Genomic DNA, 16,374 nt, shown 5'->3' on the forward strand with positions numbered 1-16,374 from the left:
TTGTGTATAATTCTTGAAGTCAATTTTTGTATAAATCATAATGCATTATTTATATTTACAATTTTTAAGATGCTATTCGATTGTATTATATACTAATTTTTTTCGTAACAGGAGAGTCTTACTTCAATGTAGATGGTAGACATTTAAAAAAAAAGTTATTTGAGCAAATGGTTGGAGATGCTTAGAGCCTCCTACAATATAAGATAAGAGCCGACAGTTAACATTTAATTGTGATGAAAAAGTTGACCGAATATGGGGCTGGCAGGACGAAGTCAAACATTTACAATATAAACTACTAAAAATTCCATTGAACCTTTTAAATGGGATAAATATTTACTCAAGTGCTATTCATTATCGCCCTATAACAAGATAAATAAAATAAATCATAAGGATCGAATGATCTCTTTATCCCAAAGGATAGCTCCAGTAATGATTTAGATTTTTAGCTTTTCTCGATGATCCCATAAAAATAAAGAAACAGATTAAGAAGTTGAGTTTGATTTTGTAAACTCAGCTTCTTATGATTTAGATTTTTGGCTTTTTTTGCCCCGTCAAAAATTAAGAAAAAGATTAAGAAAGTCAGACAATAGGAGGGTCCCTTTATATATATATTGATTAAGATGTATAATTTTTATTTATTTTACAGATGGGGACATCAATATCTATTAATACATATAAAAGGATCATCTTTTGATCGGTAAAAGTGGATCATCTTTTTAATTTTGATGATTCATAGGAAAAAAAATAAAAAAATTAGAAAAAAAAAGTCATAGATGTCCCAAAAAATTATTTTCAAATAATTTTTATTCTCATGTGATAATTAAGCAAAAAGTCAAATCCATCTACGAGAAAAACAAAAGTTAACCAGGCAGAAGGTAGATTTTTATTTATTAGTCCATTAATTTATTAGATGTTTATTAAAATCTAAACATTTTTTTTCTTAGTCCAAACTTTCTGAGCTCAGATTTATTTTTAATGATTAAACAGTTAAAAAATTTAAATCAAAATCCTAAAATTGTTATTTACTTTAATCAACGGTCAGATATTTCTAATTTTATTTAAAAATATTGCAAAAATAATATAAGCCCGATCGATTCGAATTTGGAACAAACTGATTGCCTTTGAGCCTAAACTGATTAAACCTGACAGAACCAAAGAGCGTGGGCGTGCCCAGATTGAGCTGAACTTAGTTCAATCTGACTTGGCCTGGCTATTGCGGGGCCCAGTGGCCCGGGTACCAAGTCAGAACTACCCATTCACACCCCACTTCACATGATATGTAGCATGATGCGTGGGGATGTTTGACCGGAGCTTCCCTGCAGCCAATGGGAGGACGAGGCGTGCGCCCGAAGCTTTGTGCAAACAAGTATCTGCAACCGGTTTCCACTCGGTGCTCCACCATATCAACTCACCTCCTACCGATTCCCCCTTTCCGGCACTACCGACAGCAAAGGGCGGCGAAAACTTCCCCGCTTCGACCGGGCAAATCCAGGCGTAAGCTTCTCTTCCCATGTTTTTTTTTGTTGATCTGCTAACCGCCTTGAATCTAGGGTTCTTTGATCGATCGGCCTTTTATCGTTTTTTTTTCCCAACGAGGACTTTTGGTTGTTCGTCCGTCAATCTATCGATCGAGCCGGTTCTATTTTTTTTTCTCTCGATATTCTGTCAATGTTGTAGTTCTAGCTGGTCCGATCAATAACTTGCAGATTTTAGCTCGTGTTTATTTCTTGTCTGCGGAGTAGCATCCCACCAATATATTCGGGCTGGGTATGAAATTTTTTGTTTGTTTTCGTCGTTGTATTTGATCCTCGATGTTAGAACTTCGATCTCCTGTTTACCTTGTTTTGTTTTTCTTATTTCGACTTCTCTGTTTTATGAATCCATTTTACACAGATATCAGTTTCACATAACACCTTTATCAATGTTCTTGTGGTTGTCTACGATGGAGTAGCCATTCAGTCTTCTTTGTTTTTTTTTTTGGGCTTAAAGGGTTTTCTGATTTCCCAAATTTTCTCTATTTATGAACTCTTCGGATGCAGTTAAGTTTCTCTGAATCCTTTATGACCGATTAGACTTATTATAAGATATTTGGTGGTGATATTTTTCACATCTTTTTTCACATATCCCATTTCTTTATCCGCGTCTTTTATTCTCTTTCACGTATCCTTTCAAGTAAATTCTAGTAGTTGGTTTGTCTTTACTTATTGAACATTCTCGGTTATATGTTATTTCTTTAGTTCTTTGTAATGAAATTTTAAGCTTCTTTTCATCTGTTATTTTTTACGAAATTTCTCTTGGTATCTTACTTGATCTGAGTTTGACGGCCTTATGTTGCTCTCTTGTTGCTATATACAATGTATCTGTTGTTTAACATAAAGTCGATTCATGCAGGATTTGACTTTGATTTCAAATGTCTTTTGAGATCAGGAAGAACTTCGTTTGGTTTCTTCAGTGTGATTTTTGGTTCATATTGTGGTGTTCTAATCGATTCCGGTGTTGGAATTGACAAATATCCAGAGGTGTTGGCTCGGAACTGGATTTAAACAAATACAATTGGTGTATATTTTGGCCTAAAGCTTCTTCCAGTTCTGAGTTGACAGATTTAAGTCCTGTAAAGTTGAGAATAATTTCAACAAGTTCAGACATCTTTCTTACTGCTTAGACAAACGAGATTTTGAATCCCTGTTTAGCATTCTATAAAATAAAGCATCCAACAGTGATGGCTAAGCCTTTTCTCCCACCGGGCTTTCGGTTTCACCCTACTGATGTTGAACTTGTTTGGTACTACTTGAAGAGAAAGGTAATTGGAAAGTCAATGCAGTTTGAGGCTATTTCAGAAGTTGAACTGTACAAATTTTCTCCGTGGGAACTTCCAGGTAATTCCCATGCCGCTTTCACTTATGCATTCTTTTTGTCATTTTCTAATCTAAGTTTCACTAGTGTTGCACTTTATCAGTTGTTTTATGCTTTTTGCTTTCTTAAAACTTTTCATTTTTCTTCTCTTTGATAAGTGTTTCTTATATATATCATGCTTTATATTACATGTAGAAAAATCTTGTTTGCATACAAAGGATTTGGAGTGGTACTTCTTTTGCCCTCGAGATAGAAAATATCCTAATGGCATTCGAACAAATCGTGCAACTGATATTGGATATTGGAAGGCTACTGGAAGAGATAGAACTGTCATGCACAACTCTTGTATTGTTGGGATGAAAAAGACACTTATTTTTCATGTGGGAAAGCCTCCTAAGGGAAATAGGACAGATTGGGTAATGTATGAGTACCGACTGGAGAGCAAAGAATTGGCTGATGCTGGATACTCACAGGTTAGACTCTTTATTATACTTAGTGTCATCTGGATTTAGTTGGCCTTAAGGTCTTAATGTGTTCTATCTGAAAAGTCTATGATTGACTAGTATCAGTTACATATAGCCCATATAAAGATGAGTAATTCCATTGTTTGTTTAACAAATTAGGAGTCTATGAACTTAGTACATTTTTACTTTTAGAATATTTGGTTTTGTTATGTAATTACTAACATTAGAGCTAGAGTGTAACAGATGATTTTAACCACTAGTCAACTCAAAGTCCCTATCTTTAGTACTTATGTGCTTACCAATCATATTTAGGGTAGATCTCCTTTGTGTAAATATTATTTGCAGATGTTGTAGTGCTGATGGATGAGAGTACAAATTGATTAAATCAAGGTTATGTTGTTGAGATAAATTTGGTTGAAATTGATAAAGCTTCTTTAATCTTGTACAAGTCTTGTGCTTTGTAAGATGATATTTTTTTTTTGAAGAATATGATAAAAACCATCAAACTTAATTGGACAAAGTGTTGAGAAGGTAGGGAATTACATGTACAAAAATTAACAAAGTAGAGATTAGAATACATGGACTGGTGGAATTACTAGAGAAATATAAAATCAAGTGTAGCTTCAAGAGATGATAAAATTTAGTATATACGATCAAAGACATTTTGTAGTTATAGTTGAAATATTAGAATGTAAGGTGTAAAGGGTAGAGGGAAATTGGAGATGGTAATTGATAGCGATTTAAGAAATTTGAATATTGATATTGATAAAACCTTAAATACTAGTGATAAAGATTTGCATTGAGTTCAATGGATAGTTGGAACAGACAGTCAGAACTCATGGATTTTCTAAGTTGGATTAATATCAATTTTTTTTTTTTTTGAGAAATCAACACCTCAAAATGATTAAGAAAAGTTTAGAAAAATTAGATATTCAAAGAAAGATCTAGAAATTAATTAGATAACATTAGAAAATATACAGAATCCATTGAAATTTGGCTAAATTTTAAATGAAAATGGATGGAATCGAAGTTACAATTTGGTCTATTGAGATGATCTTGAAAAATATAACTGTTCTTATTCTCCTCTTTAATTTTAGCATGAGAAGGATAGAGTCATCATTGCCCTTTTAAATTATTAAGTCTTGCCCTAACTTGAGATTCACCACAAGATCAAGATCACTCAATCAATCAGCCTTGTCATCATTCATTAGAATTGACAGCTCATTATTGTTCAAGGTTATGTGGATCAAAAGAGTTTCTTGTGGATCAAGAAAACACCATAATATCTATCCATCAATAAGGATTCTAAAATTACCTTTTCTTTAACTAAACCAATTTGAAGGTAGTTAGGAACCAAAATATGCTTCATAACATTGAATATTGAATAATCTACATAATGGCATTTAATAAACATTCTTAAGATTTTGAACCATGAACTCATATAAGAAATTGTATTATATTTTTTTTCTCATTTTTATATTTTTCACGCCAATTCTGATTTCACTGATCCCTTACAACTGATATATGGGTTCTTTAACTATTTTATCCTAGTATTCATTTTGACATTCATGGTTTTGTGAAGCATGGATTAAAATGTCTTGTCAAGTTGATCGAAACGAGCAAAATATTTCGTTCTGTCCGTTGATCGGCACCGATACAACTTGCACTAGGCCTCATGGCAGCAACAGAGGCATCACACAACCACCGTAGTCACCACGGAAGGGTTGAGTGACCCCCGCAGTCGCGCCAGAGGGGTCCGGTAGATTTTTCTAGTTAAAACTGATAACTTAGGTTGATTACCTTAATCAACTCCTAGTTCTAATAGGGATAATCTAAAAAGCCTAATAAAATTATCTGATTAATTATATATTTTATTTATTTTAATTTTAAAAATATATAATAAAATTTTTATTTATTTATCTCCATATTTTTTTCTTTTTTAGAAAAATATTTTTTTTAAATATTTTATTTTTGGAAACCATATTATTCCGGTCAGACCAAAACTCTGATATAGTTCAAGATTTTAAATCACGTTGTGGTGAAATTTTAGTTATCTAATCCAAAATAATTGTGACTGACATAACTTGTCAGTGATGAAATTAAATTTATATTCCAAAATAACAAAGATTACTAAGTGATGTTGGACAAAGTTCTGATGTTCTTTTGGTCCACTTTTTAGGTTTGGAATGGTTAATCACAACCAATTTTCTATTATCAGATGGTTTTCCAACAATTTACGCTATTCTCTAACTAAATGTTCTGTTCTACTGTAGCTTAAGACCTTTTGATCGACATCATCCTGATTTGTTTTGGAATGAATTGATACATCTTGTAAAAAAATATCAGTAGGAAATGACATATCTTTTGTTCCCATTGGTGAACTCATGAAGGGAAGTAAGGAAAAGGAAGGAATGTGTAGAATTTGGGAAAGTAAATATTGTATTGCATCATTATAAAATAACCATTATATGGGAATATATAGACTCATCATTGAACCTGAACATGAGAAGTGTTAATGTAGGAACACAGTTATTAAAATTGGTATTGGAATCAAGATCTGATAGGTAAAGAATTCTTGGTTGCATTGAGTTAGTATTATTAGTGAAATTAAATTCAACAAAATAAATAAAAAATAAAACAGATATAATAAAATTATTTCATATAAACATTAGATGTTCTAAAATCATAAGAAAAATGTTTATTATATGTTATTACAAATTATTAAAAAATAAATATACAAATATTTTCATATTTATTAATACAATATTAATAAATAGTAAATCTAGATCATAAGTAATAGTATCTTAATTTCAATATAAATTACTCAATAACACTAGATTGTTAATATTGTTTTAGGAGAAATGTATTTTCTATTCACATTTTGTTGGGTCCGTAACAATATTCAATTTGGTTTTTACTTGAAGGGCAATTTTGGAACCATTGTTGATAGAGAGAGTTTAAATTGTTTACTCTTGATCCATAATAATCGCTTTTGATCTACAATAGTCTCGCTCAATCAATAGTGAGCGAGAGAGATAAGTGAGGCGAGTCTAACAAGTAATGACATGGTTGAATGAGTTATCCTTGATCATGGTGAATCTTGAAGACTAAGCAATATAAGAAGGCGACAAACACTCTTTTGTTCCCAAGCTAATTCTCTAGGAGTCAAGATGGGATTTAAGGGTGAATCTTTGATCAACTATGTTTTTTAAAAAATATTCTCACTCTGACCATATTTTCACTCTTGTTTATCCATTTTAACTCTCAATTTAACTAGATTTTAACTCTAAATTTAACTAAATTTCTGGGGACTCAAATCCATTTCTATGCGCAATCTAACTAATTTTTAATTAATTTCCTTGAATCTCTAGTTTTTTTTTAAAAAAAAATATTTTTCCTCAATGTTTGTGAGAGAACAATTTCTTGGAAAAATGGATGCGGCCATTGCCATACCAATCAAACTCAGGTGACCTGAAAAATTATTGATTGATTTTGCTAACTGTGTAGAGGACTAATCCCATTACACTTTATATTTAATAAACTTAATACCTTAAACACTCCTCAAGTGGGAGCAGAGATACTTTCTATGTTACGTTCAGTTTGTTACATGAACTAGAAATGTAGACAAGGATATGATCATAATAAAATTAAAACATAAAATTAGCATGTAGGTAAAACTAAACTTAAGGAACTGAAAAAGCATGCAACTAATGATTTGTTCAACTTGAGGTCAACAAAGCTTTTAAAATAGTTCGTGGAGTGTGTGGGTGATGATCCATTTAACTTTAGGCTAACCATCAAATTGGTAAGAGAGGGTAAGACAAAGGATGAAATGAAACTAGATATATAGAGATTTCAGGAACAACTCTCTCAAGTGAACTTCTGAAATTGGAAAGAAAAGGAAAGTACTTGAGCTTCTTTTAGGAAAGATTGATAGCTCAGCTCAGTCCTTTGCTAAACCTAATAAAAAGAGATTTGACATTTCTTTTCTTTGGGTCTTCATTCGAGATGAATGGCATAGTTGCTTCAAACTCAAAGGAGGGCAATTATGTGAATATACATGACTCTAGCTAAGAGGGGTGCCATAAAATACTATTCAGGGTCAATGGTCCGCTTCCATGACATAAGGTTCAGACTTAAAGGGATGACTTCAAGGGAAGGACTGCTAACAAAAGAAAGTATAGATTCCACTATAACATGGGAAAGGACTTACTCAATTGAGTGGAGCTCCTATTAAAGAACATGAACAACATCACCGACAAAGAGAGGACAAGAATAGCTTATACAGGAAGGTCAAATTAGACCCGACCCCGGGCCGGGTTTGGCTCGGACCCGGCCCGGGCCCGTAACTGGGTCAATGGGCCAGTTGCCTGTTGACTCGGTTCGTCAAGTCGAACCGGAATTGGGCCGGGCTAGTTCCGGTTCCTTTGGTGCAAAACCGGCAGACTGTCGGTTTGGCCTATCAGTTCAACCAATTTGATTTTTTTTTTTAACGACTTGAACCTCCGGTTAACTGTCGATTCCTAGCCATTGGAACCGCTCGTTAACCCGCGGTTCCTAGTCGTTGGGGAGTGTGGGGGGTTTTTTTGAGTATTTTTTTTCAACGGTTAGGATCATTTGATCGTTTTTTGATCAATGACTATGATTTTGTGTTCGTTACTATCAAAACTCTATAAATGGAGATCTCATTTCATCATTTTCACACACATCTTCTCTACTCTTAATCTCAATTTCGTATTCTCTACATGCTTTCGTTTTCAATTTTCAATTACAATGGAAGGAGGCCGCGGAGGTGCATCATCTCGAGCTCGGAAGGAAAAGGAAATAATGAATCCTCGGGAGGAGGACTCCAACATTCAATCCACCGATGATGAGATTGAGCATCTTCTGAATCTGACATTCGAAACACAAGGAAGTACCGATGCAATTATTTCTAAGGTTCGGGAACTTCCTCCTCTAAAGTCTTCTATTTTCACTAAACATTTTGAGAAGGTCACTCTTTCGTTGGGAGAAATGCGTGCAAAATGTAAGCACTGCAATGCTTTCTACAAATTCCAAGCCGGCGGCGGCTTTGGGTCGTTGAAACGACATGTAGAAATGAAGCACCCGACGGAATATGGACTCGACCGTTTTCAAACACAATTATCAAGATTTTCTTTAACTAGCGGTAGTACCAATTCCAGTTTATTTTTATATTCGGATAATAAATTAAGAGAATCATTAGTTAAATTTGTTTCCGTAGAACATCTTTCTTTTAATTTTGGATCTAAATGCACATTTGAAGATTTTTGTAAAAAATCTTTTAATCGATGTGCTGAACGTGTTCCTAGAACTACACTTACTCGTACAATTAAAAAATTAGTAAAACAAGGAAAAAAAATTTAATTGATGAATTTAGTAAATTAGATAATAAAGTTTCTTTATGTTCCGATATTTGGAGTGATCATTGGTAAACACATTCATATATGGGTGTGACTTTCCATTGGATCGATAACTCTTGGAACTTCCAAAAAAGATTGCTAGCTTATAGAGTTTTTGATGAATCATATAATACTCATAACATCGCACAATTATTATGATTAATTTTAGAAGAATATGGCCCAATTCATAAAATATTTTCAATATCATTAGATAGTGCTAGTTTCAATATCGCTTGTATAGATGATTTAAAATTTGTTGTCAACCTATTATTGGCGGTTTATTTTTTCATATTCATTGTGTATGCCATCTTTTAAATTTATTTGTTCACGATGGATTAAAAATTTTAGAAAGTTATATTAAACCAATTAGAATTGTAATTTCTTATTTATGGTGTCATCCATCTATAATGAAACAATGGGGTAGGTTTTGTAAAACTAATGGAACGAGACCTAAAAAATTTTCACGTGATATACCAACACGTTGGAATTCAACATACCAATTATTACAAGATTCCTTTGATTATAAAGAAATATTATGTTTATTTTTTGCACAAAATACTAATACTAATATATATTTATTTTTACAACAATAGAATATTTGTAGTAGTATTTGTGAAATTTTACAAGTATTTAATGATGCAACCGAATAATTTTCCGGTCACTGCTCAATTAGTTTTAGAAAATTTTTCTAATATAGTATTAGTTTTAAATGAACATATTAATAATGAATCTTTATCTCCTTGCATCTTAGCTATGAAAATTAACTGGAAAAATTATTTTTATTTTATTTCTGAAATTTATTTAATTGCATTTGCTTTAGATCCTAGATTTAAATTAGAAGTTTTACAAAAAATGTTAACTTTATATTATGACGCTTTAATTCCAATTAAAGATTCTTCTTCTCCTGATTCAGTTAATATTATATATAATGTTAGAATTTATTTATATGATATTTATAATCAATATTATGCAAAATATGGAACACAAATTAATATTTCTGAAATACAATAAACTAGTCGTAATTTAAAATTTACAAATGCACAACTTTTATTAAAAGAACGGACAAAATGTCCACAAGGATCCTTAAGTTCCACACAGGAACTTGAGACTTATTTTACGACTTTTTTTGATTTTAATGAAGCAGATAGCGAAAATTTCGATATCTTAAAGTGGTGGTCACAGGAGACTCAAAGCTTTCCCATCCTCTTCGGATTGCCAAAGAAATTTTAGCTTGTCCAGTGTCAACTGTTGCTGTGGAGTAGACGTTCAGTGCCGGTGGCAACATATTAGATGAACGACGATCAACTTTTTCTCCTGACTCATTGAAAGCCCAAGCATTAATGGACGATTGGACCAGAGCGAAGAAAAGAATCCAAGGAATGCAACTTTTAGATAACGAAGTTGAAGATTTTGACACTGAAGGAACAAATACGACAGGAACGGGAAATGAAAGTGAGTGACAACAATGTAAAAGAATAAAAATGTAAAAGAACTATGTGGGCTTTGATTCCTCTAAGGGGATACGTAGGCAACTTAAATAAGTACAAGTCCTTTTTTCCAATAAATTTTAATTTGTAATTTTTAATGTTTAATTTTTTATTAGTAATTTTTTATTTTTTTAACATAATAATTTTGAACCGTGGCGAACCGTGATGAACCGTGAATCGAACCGTGAATCGTAACCATTTTGGGCGGTTAAGATTAAGGGTCGATCTGCCTGGAACTGTCGAACTGGCGGTTCCAAATCGTGGTCAAGTCTAGGTCAAATGCCAAGAACTGCTTTCTAATTCCATCTCTTTCTCTGGGAACTCTAACTCCACTCCCTTAGTGACTTAGGACATTTCTTTTCTTTGGGTCTTCATTCGAGATAATCCGCCAATGCTGATCTCAAGCCAGGTTGAAAAAGGGCGAGGGTTGCGCATTAGGTTCCCAGCATGGACTCAAATGTTCAATGAAAATGTGTCTTCATTAGAGATGAATGCGATAGCTTGCTTCTTTGCTGGACATAGCAAAATAAGATGAGGCATTTTTTTTATTCAGTTATTTGTGGATAGCACATCTTGAATCTTTGCTAGATGTAAAATAAGAATAGAACATTTTGTCTTTTCAAGTCGTTAGTAGCTTTTAGGCAACATAAGTATAGTACACAAGCAATGGCAGATGGGAGATCTAAACAGTTAGGATGTTGACAATAGCAGAAAATGATCAGAGATGGATGTGGACCATAAGATGAATATGGTGTTAACAATTGAAGTGCTGACGAGGCTGACAATTGGCTTGTGACTGAGAATAGGTTGTGTTAGAGTTGATGGAGAGCATTGTATATGGACAAGTTGATGCGAGGTGAGCAGATTTGTTTGTTGGACAAAACATTAGGTAGTCCGAGGAAGAAACCTAGATGTGCTCCATTGGTGAAGAGTGGGTCAACAATAGGCTTCATGAATCTTTCACTGTGAAGATTTGATTGATTATGGACCTTGCTGTGGAGAAGTGGCCAGATCTTCCATGCACCTGCAAGTAGAGATCTGTCTCCTGTAGTGTGGTTGGAAGTTCTGTGTTAGAGTAGGAGGCACTGCAGTTTTGGATCTCCTGAGTGTAGCTGGTGACATCAATCTATGGAGGAGGGAGACTGATCCTCTAAACTTGAGTTGTTGTGCTAAAAGGGTGCTCTGATAGTGTGTAAAATATGGGTAAAGGAAACAATATATTGTTTGCATGGCCATTTAAACATTCATGATAAACTCCTAGATCTGAAAGTATTAATTTGAGATTAAATTTGTTACATACAAAAGTGTAATAATGCTAATATCCTCAAAAAAATGGAATTGAAGAGCAAATAAATTGAATGAGATGGATTGAGAGAATAAAGAAATGTTGAATATGTAGATTTACTAAAAGAAATAGACAGTAACAGTTCTTGTAAATTGAGCTTTCTTAACAAGAAATACAAATTCTTTAGTTCAAATATTACCAACGATTTCTTCTAATGTTGTTATTGTAGATTCTTTTTTCAACAAACACGCATGGATATGTTTGGTTTTTCAGGTTGGACAAGTCTTCTTTTGTTTCTCTCTTCCCCATACTTGCAGATATAAGTTCTGCACAAATATTTACAGAATAAATAATTGTTTGTGCATCCTGTTTGTTATTTGTGGATATAAGTTCTGCAAAAAAAAAAAAAAACATGTAAAAAGGATCCATTTTCTTCACTGTTTCGCCGTTGCTAGGGTAGTCAATCACTCTTTCACTGCTGCTAGGGCTGTAGAACAGCAGAACTAGAGGTGTTATGAGAGGTCTTTTAATGTCTAAGAATGACCAAAGAAATAGGCCTGAAGGCCTACCGTAGGTTTCATAGACCTTCTCTAGTTAAGGTTCGTAAGTAGGTTTTGGAATCAGTAATTACTCAGTTTGTAACTAGAAAGTTAATCCTGTTCTGGCTAAGGTTTGAAGCAGCGTGTCATAATTCTAGGCACATAGGAAGGATACCTCTTCGGAGTATTCAATTACTCTTTCATCTCACCAAGGAGCCTCACCTGTTTAAGGAGCAAAAGAGAACCCTAGTGCTATATTTTTCGTACTTTACTCCGACTTCTGTAGCACTTACAACGGGCTTCCTGTTGCCCTTATTGTCTTACTATAGTCGGCACAAGTTTTACAAGTGTTGAAAAACTTAGTGGTTCCATCCTTTCCTTGTACAAGAACCGTTCTACAGAGTATACTTGGATAAGTAAGGCAATAAGCAATAGGAAGCCCATTGTAAGTGCTGAAGAAGTTGAGGTAAAGTACGAAAAATATAGTATTATGGTTCTCTTTTTCTCCCTCCCTGGTGAGAGGAAAGAGTACTTGAATGCTCAGAAGAGGTATCCTTCTTATGTGCCTAGAATTATGACAAGTTGGTTCAAACCTTTAGCCAGAACAGGATTAAATTGATTAATTATTGATTACAAAACCTATGTACAAATGAACCTTAACTACATAAGGTTTAGGAAACCTGGAATAGGCTTTCAGGCCTATTTCTTTGGTCACTCTTAAATGTTGGAAAACCTCTCATAACACCTCTAGTTTTGTTGTTCTATCTACAGTCCTACCGACGGCGAAAGAGTGAAGAAAATGGTATGAATAATATTTGGCAAAATGGTGTAGACATCATGTTCATGATCACAACTTGACATAGGATTTCATGCATGCTTACAATACAAATAAGTGGTTTTCTACTAGTGGAAAAATTAAAGTGCATTTATACTTATCAAAACTAACTAGAAATAACATGATAGCAGTTCTTACTTTTCTACTACCTTTAGTCCTTTGATTTCAACCTGCCTCTTGATCTTAATGCCCTGATTAGTGTTCAACATCTTATTTAATGCTATTCACCAGACCTAATCATCATTTCATATTTGATGATGACATTACCATGTGAAGTTAACTTGCCTTTCATCATTCATGTTTCTATACATCACTTTAACTTGTTTCATTGTACAGAATTCATATGTTCTTTGTAAAGTCTTCCAAAAAAGTGGTTCTGGCCCTAGAATTGGGGAGCAGTATGGTGCACCTTTCAATGAGGAGGATTGGGAGGACTCAATTGACGGGCATTCCTTTCTTCTTCCTTGTGTAAATTGTTTGAGCCCAGAATCACTAGACAACCAATGTGGACTATTGGATCACATTTCTGAGCAACCTGCGCCTTTTGGTGAGATTGGGATGCCCTCTGATCCTGACCTTAGTGAATTCGGTGGAATATTGCTGGAGGAATTGGAACAGTTTCCCAGTGCATGCCCGCTCAGAGAGGATATCTGTGGACAGGTAGTCAGCGTTCATACTATTTGTTAATTCTTTGGTTCCAATACATGCTTGCTAATTTTGTCATCGTCTTCAATTGCACAATGCAGATTCTTGATTCAGCCATTCCTATCAATGATATTAATTATTCTTCTGAAGTGGACCAGGATCAACTATTTAATGAATTAGAAATTCTCACTGCTGAAGCATTGATCCACGGCAACATTGATAATGCTGAAAACATTCCGTCTGAAATTATGTTGCATTCTACAATAACTGAACTGGATACTGACCAATATGTGGAGCTGAATGATTTATGTTTTATTTGGGATAGCAATCCCCCTGAATATGTTGCACCACCTTCATAGAGTTTGGAGGTTTGTAGAGTTTCTCTTCTCTGCTTTCTTTCACCAATTCAACTCTACGTTACAGATTTTATTATTTAGTAATAGTTATTAATTTAAATTATTGTCATATTTGAGATCAACATTGCCATTTCTGATCATCAACAGCATAGTTTCAGTGTCCTCATCAGATGATTCTCCCTTGTCATTTTATCTTCATGGTTTCAGGCTTCAACTACTGGACAAAGAGGGTGGTGTTTGGTTTGCCTTTACAGGGACCAGATTCTGGTAGAAGTTGTACTTGTACAAGATCTATTCTTGAAATATTATAGCGTTGCAACGAACCTGAAGATTTGTCATTCATTGCTGAAAATCCTGCCCATACTGTTCTTGTGAACATGTCATATATTATCTGTAGTTAAATTATGTGTTTGTGAATCATGCCTGGCTTGTACTACATTGTAAAAGATCCATGTGATGTACATATTATTCAGTTCCTAAGCTGTTTTAAAAACTAGGATGCGGTTGGTATATTTGTTGATTGATGTTGTTCGAATTGTGTTAAAGGATATAATAATATGGTGTTTGTTTAAGGTAAACTATAAGCATTTAAATTTGAAAAGCGAATTGAAAACTTAGAAGAGTTAAGGCGAAGGAAAATTTTCTCCTTGGAAAAAGAAATAAATTGATGATTTAATTTTTTTTATTATTTGATTGATAAAAGTGCTATTAATATTTTATGTTAAAGTCTAACAATGTTAATAATTAGAAGTTTAAAATGAAAAAGCGTTTAAACAGTTTTGAGGAATTTTTTATTAGATTTTATGAGAATATTAAAAAATGTGAATAAATTGCAAACTTAAAATTAATGAAATAAAGTAATACAATTTGCAAAAAGTAAAATAAATTTAAAATATAATTTAGTAAATTTGGAGAGGGTGAAATGAAAAACTTTGTAAACTGAAGAGGGCATTGTGCAGTTAAAAGAATTATGAGAGTGAAATCAAATTATGATAATAAGATTATGCGAGTAAAGTGGAATTTTAAATTGAAAACTTTTAAGGGAAAATGGAAATCTATAAAAAATAGAAAGTAAAAATTAAAAGGAAGAAAAGTAAAATATTAAAAAAAAAAGATAATTAATATTTCGGTGACAAGTTTGGAAATAAAAATATCGGAAGAAAAGCGAAAATTTACTTCTAGAATTAAAATGGGATTAAAAACTAGATTATTTGGATAATTGTTAAGGTTTTTTGATAATTGTTAAGGTAAAGCGATAGTTTTGAGGGTAAAAATGAATGCATAGAAACATTTACAATGTAAGAATGAAAAAAAATCATTAAGGCCGAGTAGAATTTTTAAGAGTGAAAAATAATTTTTAAATTTTTTGAAAGTGAATTATAAATTTTGTAAATTGTCAAAGATAAGTTATACTATTTCAGAAGGAATAAAATTTATAATGCCATCAAAATAAAGCAAAAACAAAAGTTATTAAATTTGACACAATCAAGTTAATTTTTTTATAATCTGAGAAAAATATACTGTAATGTGTCATTCATTAATGAGATTTGAACAATAAATACTTAGTACTCTATTGAATATCTTAACGCATGTCGGGGGCACAATTTAATTGAATTGGTGTCTAATGACTCATAATCCCTAATGAGGAAAATTTGAAGATGATTAAAAATAAATAGTATGAGATTGAAAATTTCTAATGAAGTAAAATCTATGTAAAATTGATAAAAACCAACAAGATACGTGAGTGTTGTGAGAGATTATAAGTGAAATCTAATCTTTGAGCTTATGCTTTTAGAAAATATCATCCCGATAAGATGTGTGTAAATTAGGTAGGGAATGCCTAATACCTTAACGTAATCTTTGACTAAGGATCAATAACTTCAAGTTCAATCTCAAGCTTTTATAGGTTTACAATGGTGTCAGTTGACTGAAGTCAAGATCTATAAATATATTTAGCTAATTAGAGGTAAGCCTCACTAAAATAATTTTTTTTTTTTATTCAAGCTTCTGTTAATTGACTAGGTTCATGTCGATTTAGACTAATGAGAAATTGATTGTGTTGGTGTAATTGACCTCTATTAAAAAGTGACCATGCTTGAACTGACTCGAGTTGAATGTTAATATTTGATCAATATATTTGTTTACAAGAATGAAACATCAAGTAAAAGTAGAGTTTATTGGAGAGGGAGATTGTTAGAACAATCAATCTCGGATCACGGTTGACCGAATGCTAAGCAATAGTGAAGTCTCGATAAGTCAAAGTTGACCGAATGCTAGACGACAATGAAGTCTCAACAGGTCAAGATTGATAGGATGTTAGGTAAAAAAATTCCTGACAAGTAAAGATTGATCGGATGTTAAATAAAGGAAGTTTTAGTAGATTGAGGTTAATCATATACCTTGCAACGTAAGAATTCAACTTTAGAAAAATTTAAAATTAGAGGTATAAGTTGGCTACTAAGGAGTAGCAATCTGATGATCCCTAAATCT

At 32.9% G+C, this 16,374-nt stretch overlaps 1 protein-coding gene across 1 annotated transcript; it reads left to right on the top strand.

Annotated features, from left to right (window-relative positions):
- The first annotated feature begins 1,337 nt into the window (after positions 1–1,337).
- LOC122001398 (NAC domain-containing protein 53-like) lies at positions 1,338–14,408 on the top strand. Its single transcript, XM_042556111.1, has 6 exons — positions 1,338–1,494; positions 2,392–2,876; positions 3,049–3,326; positions 13,220–13,543; positions 13,630–13,896; positions 14,092–14,408. The coding sequence occupies exons 2-5, from the start codon at positions 2,720–2,722 to the stop codon at positions 13,885–13,887; spliced, it is 1,017 nt and encodes a 338-aa protein (XP_042412045.1). The 5' UTR covers positions 1,338–1,494; positions 2,392–2,719; the 3' UTR covers positions 13,888–13,896; positions 14,092–14,408.
- Positions 14,409–16,374: the final 1,966 nt, after the last annotated feature.

The sequence above is a fragment of the Zingiber officinale genome, chromosome 7A (assembly GCF_018446385.1).
Source record: "Zingiber officinale cultivar Zhangliang chromosome 7A, Zo_v1.1, whole genome shotgun sequence".
NCBI lineage: Eukaryota > Viridiplantae > Streptophyta > Magnoliopsida > Zingiberales > Zingiberaceae > Zingiber > Zingiber officinale.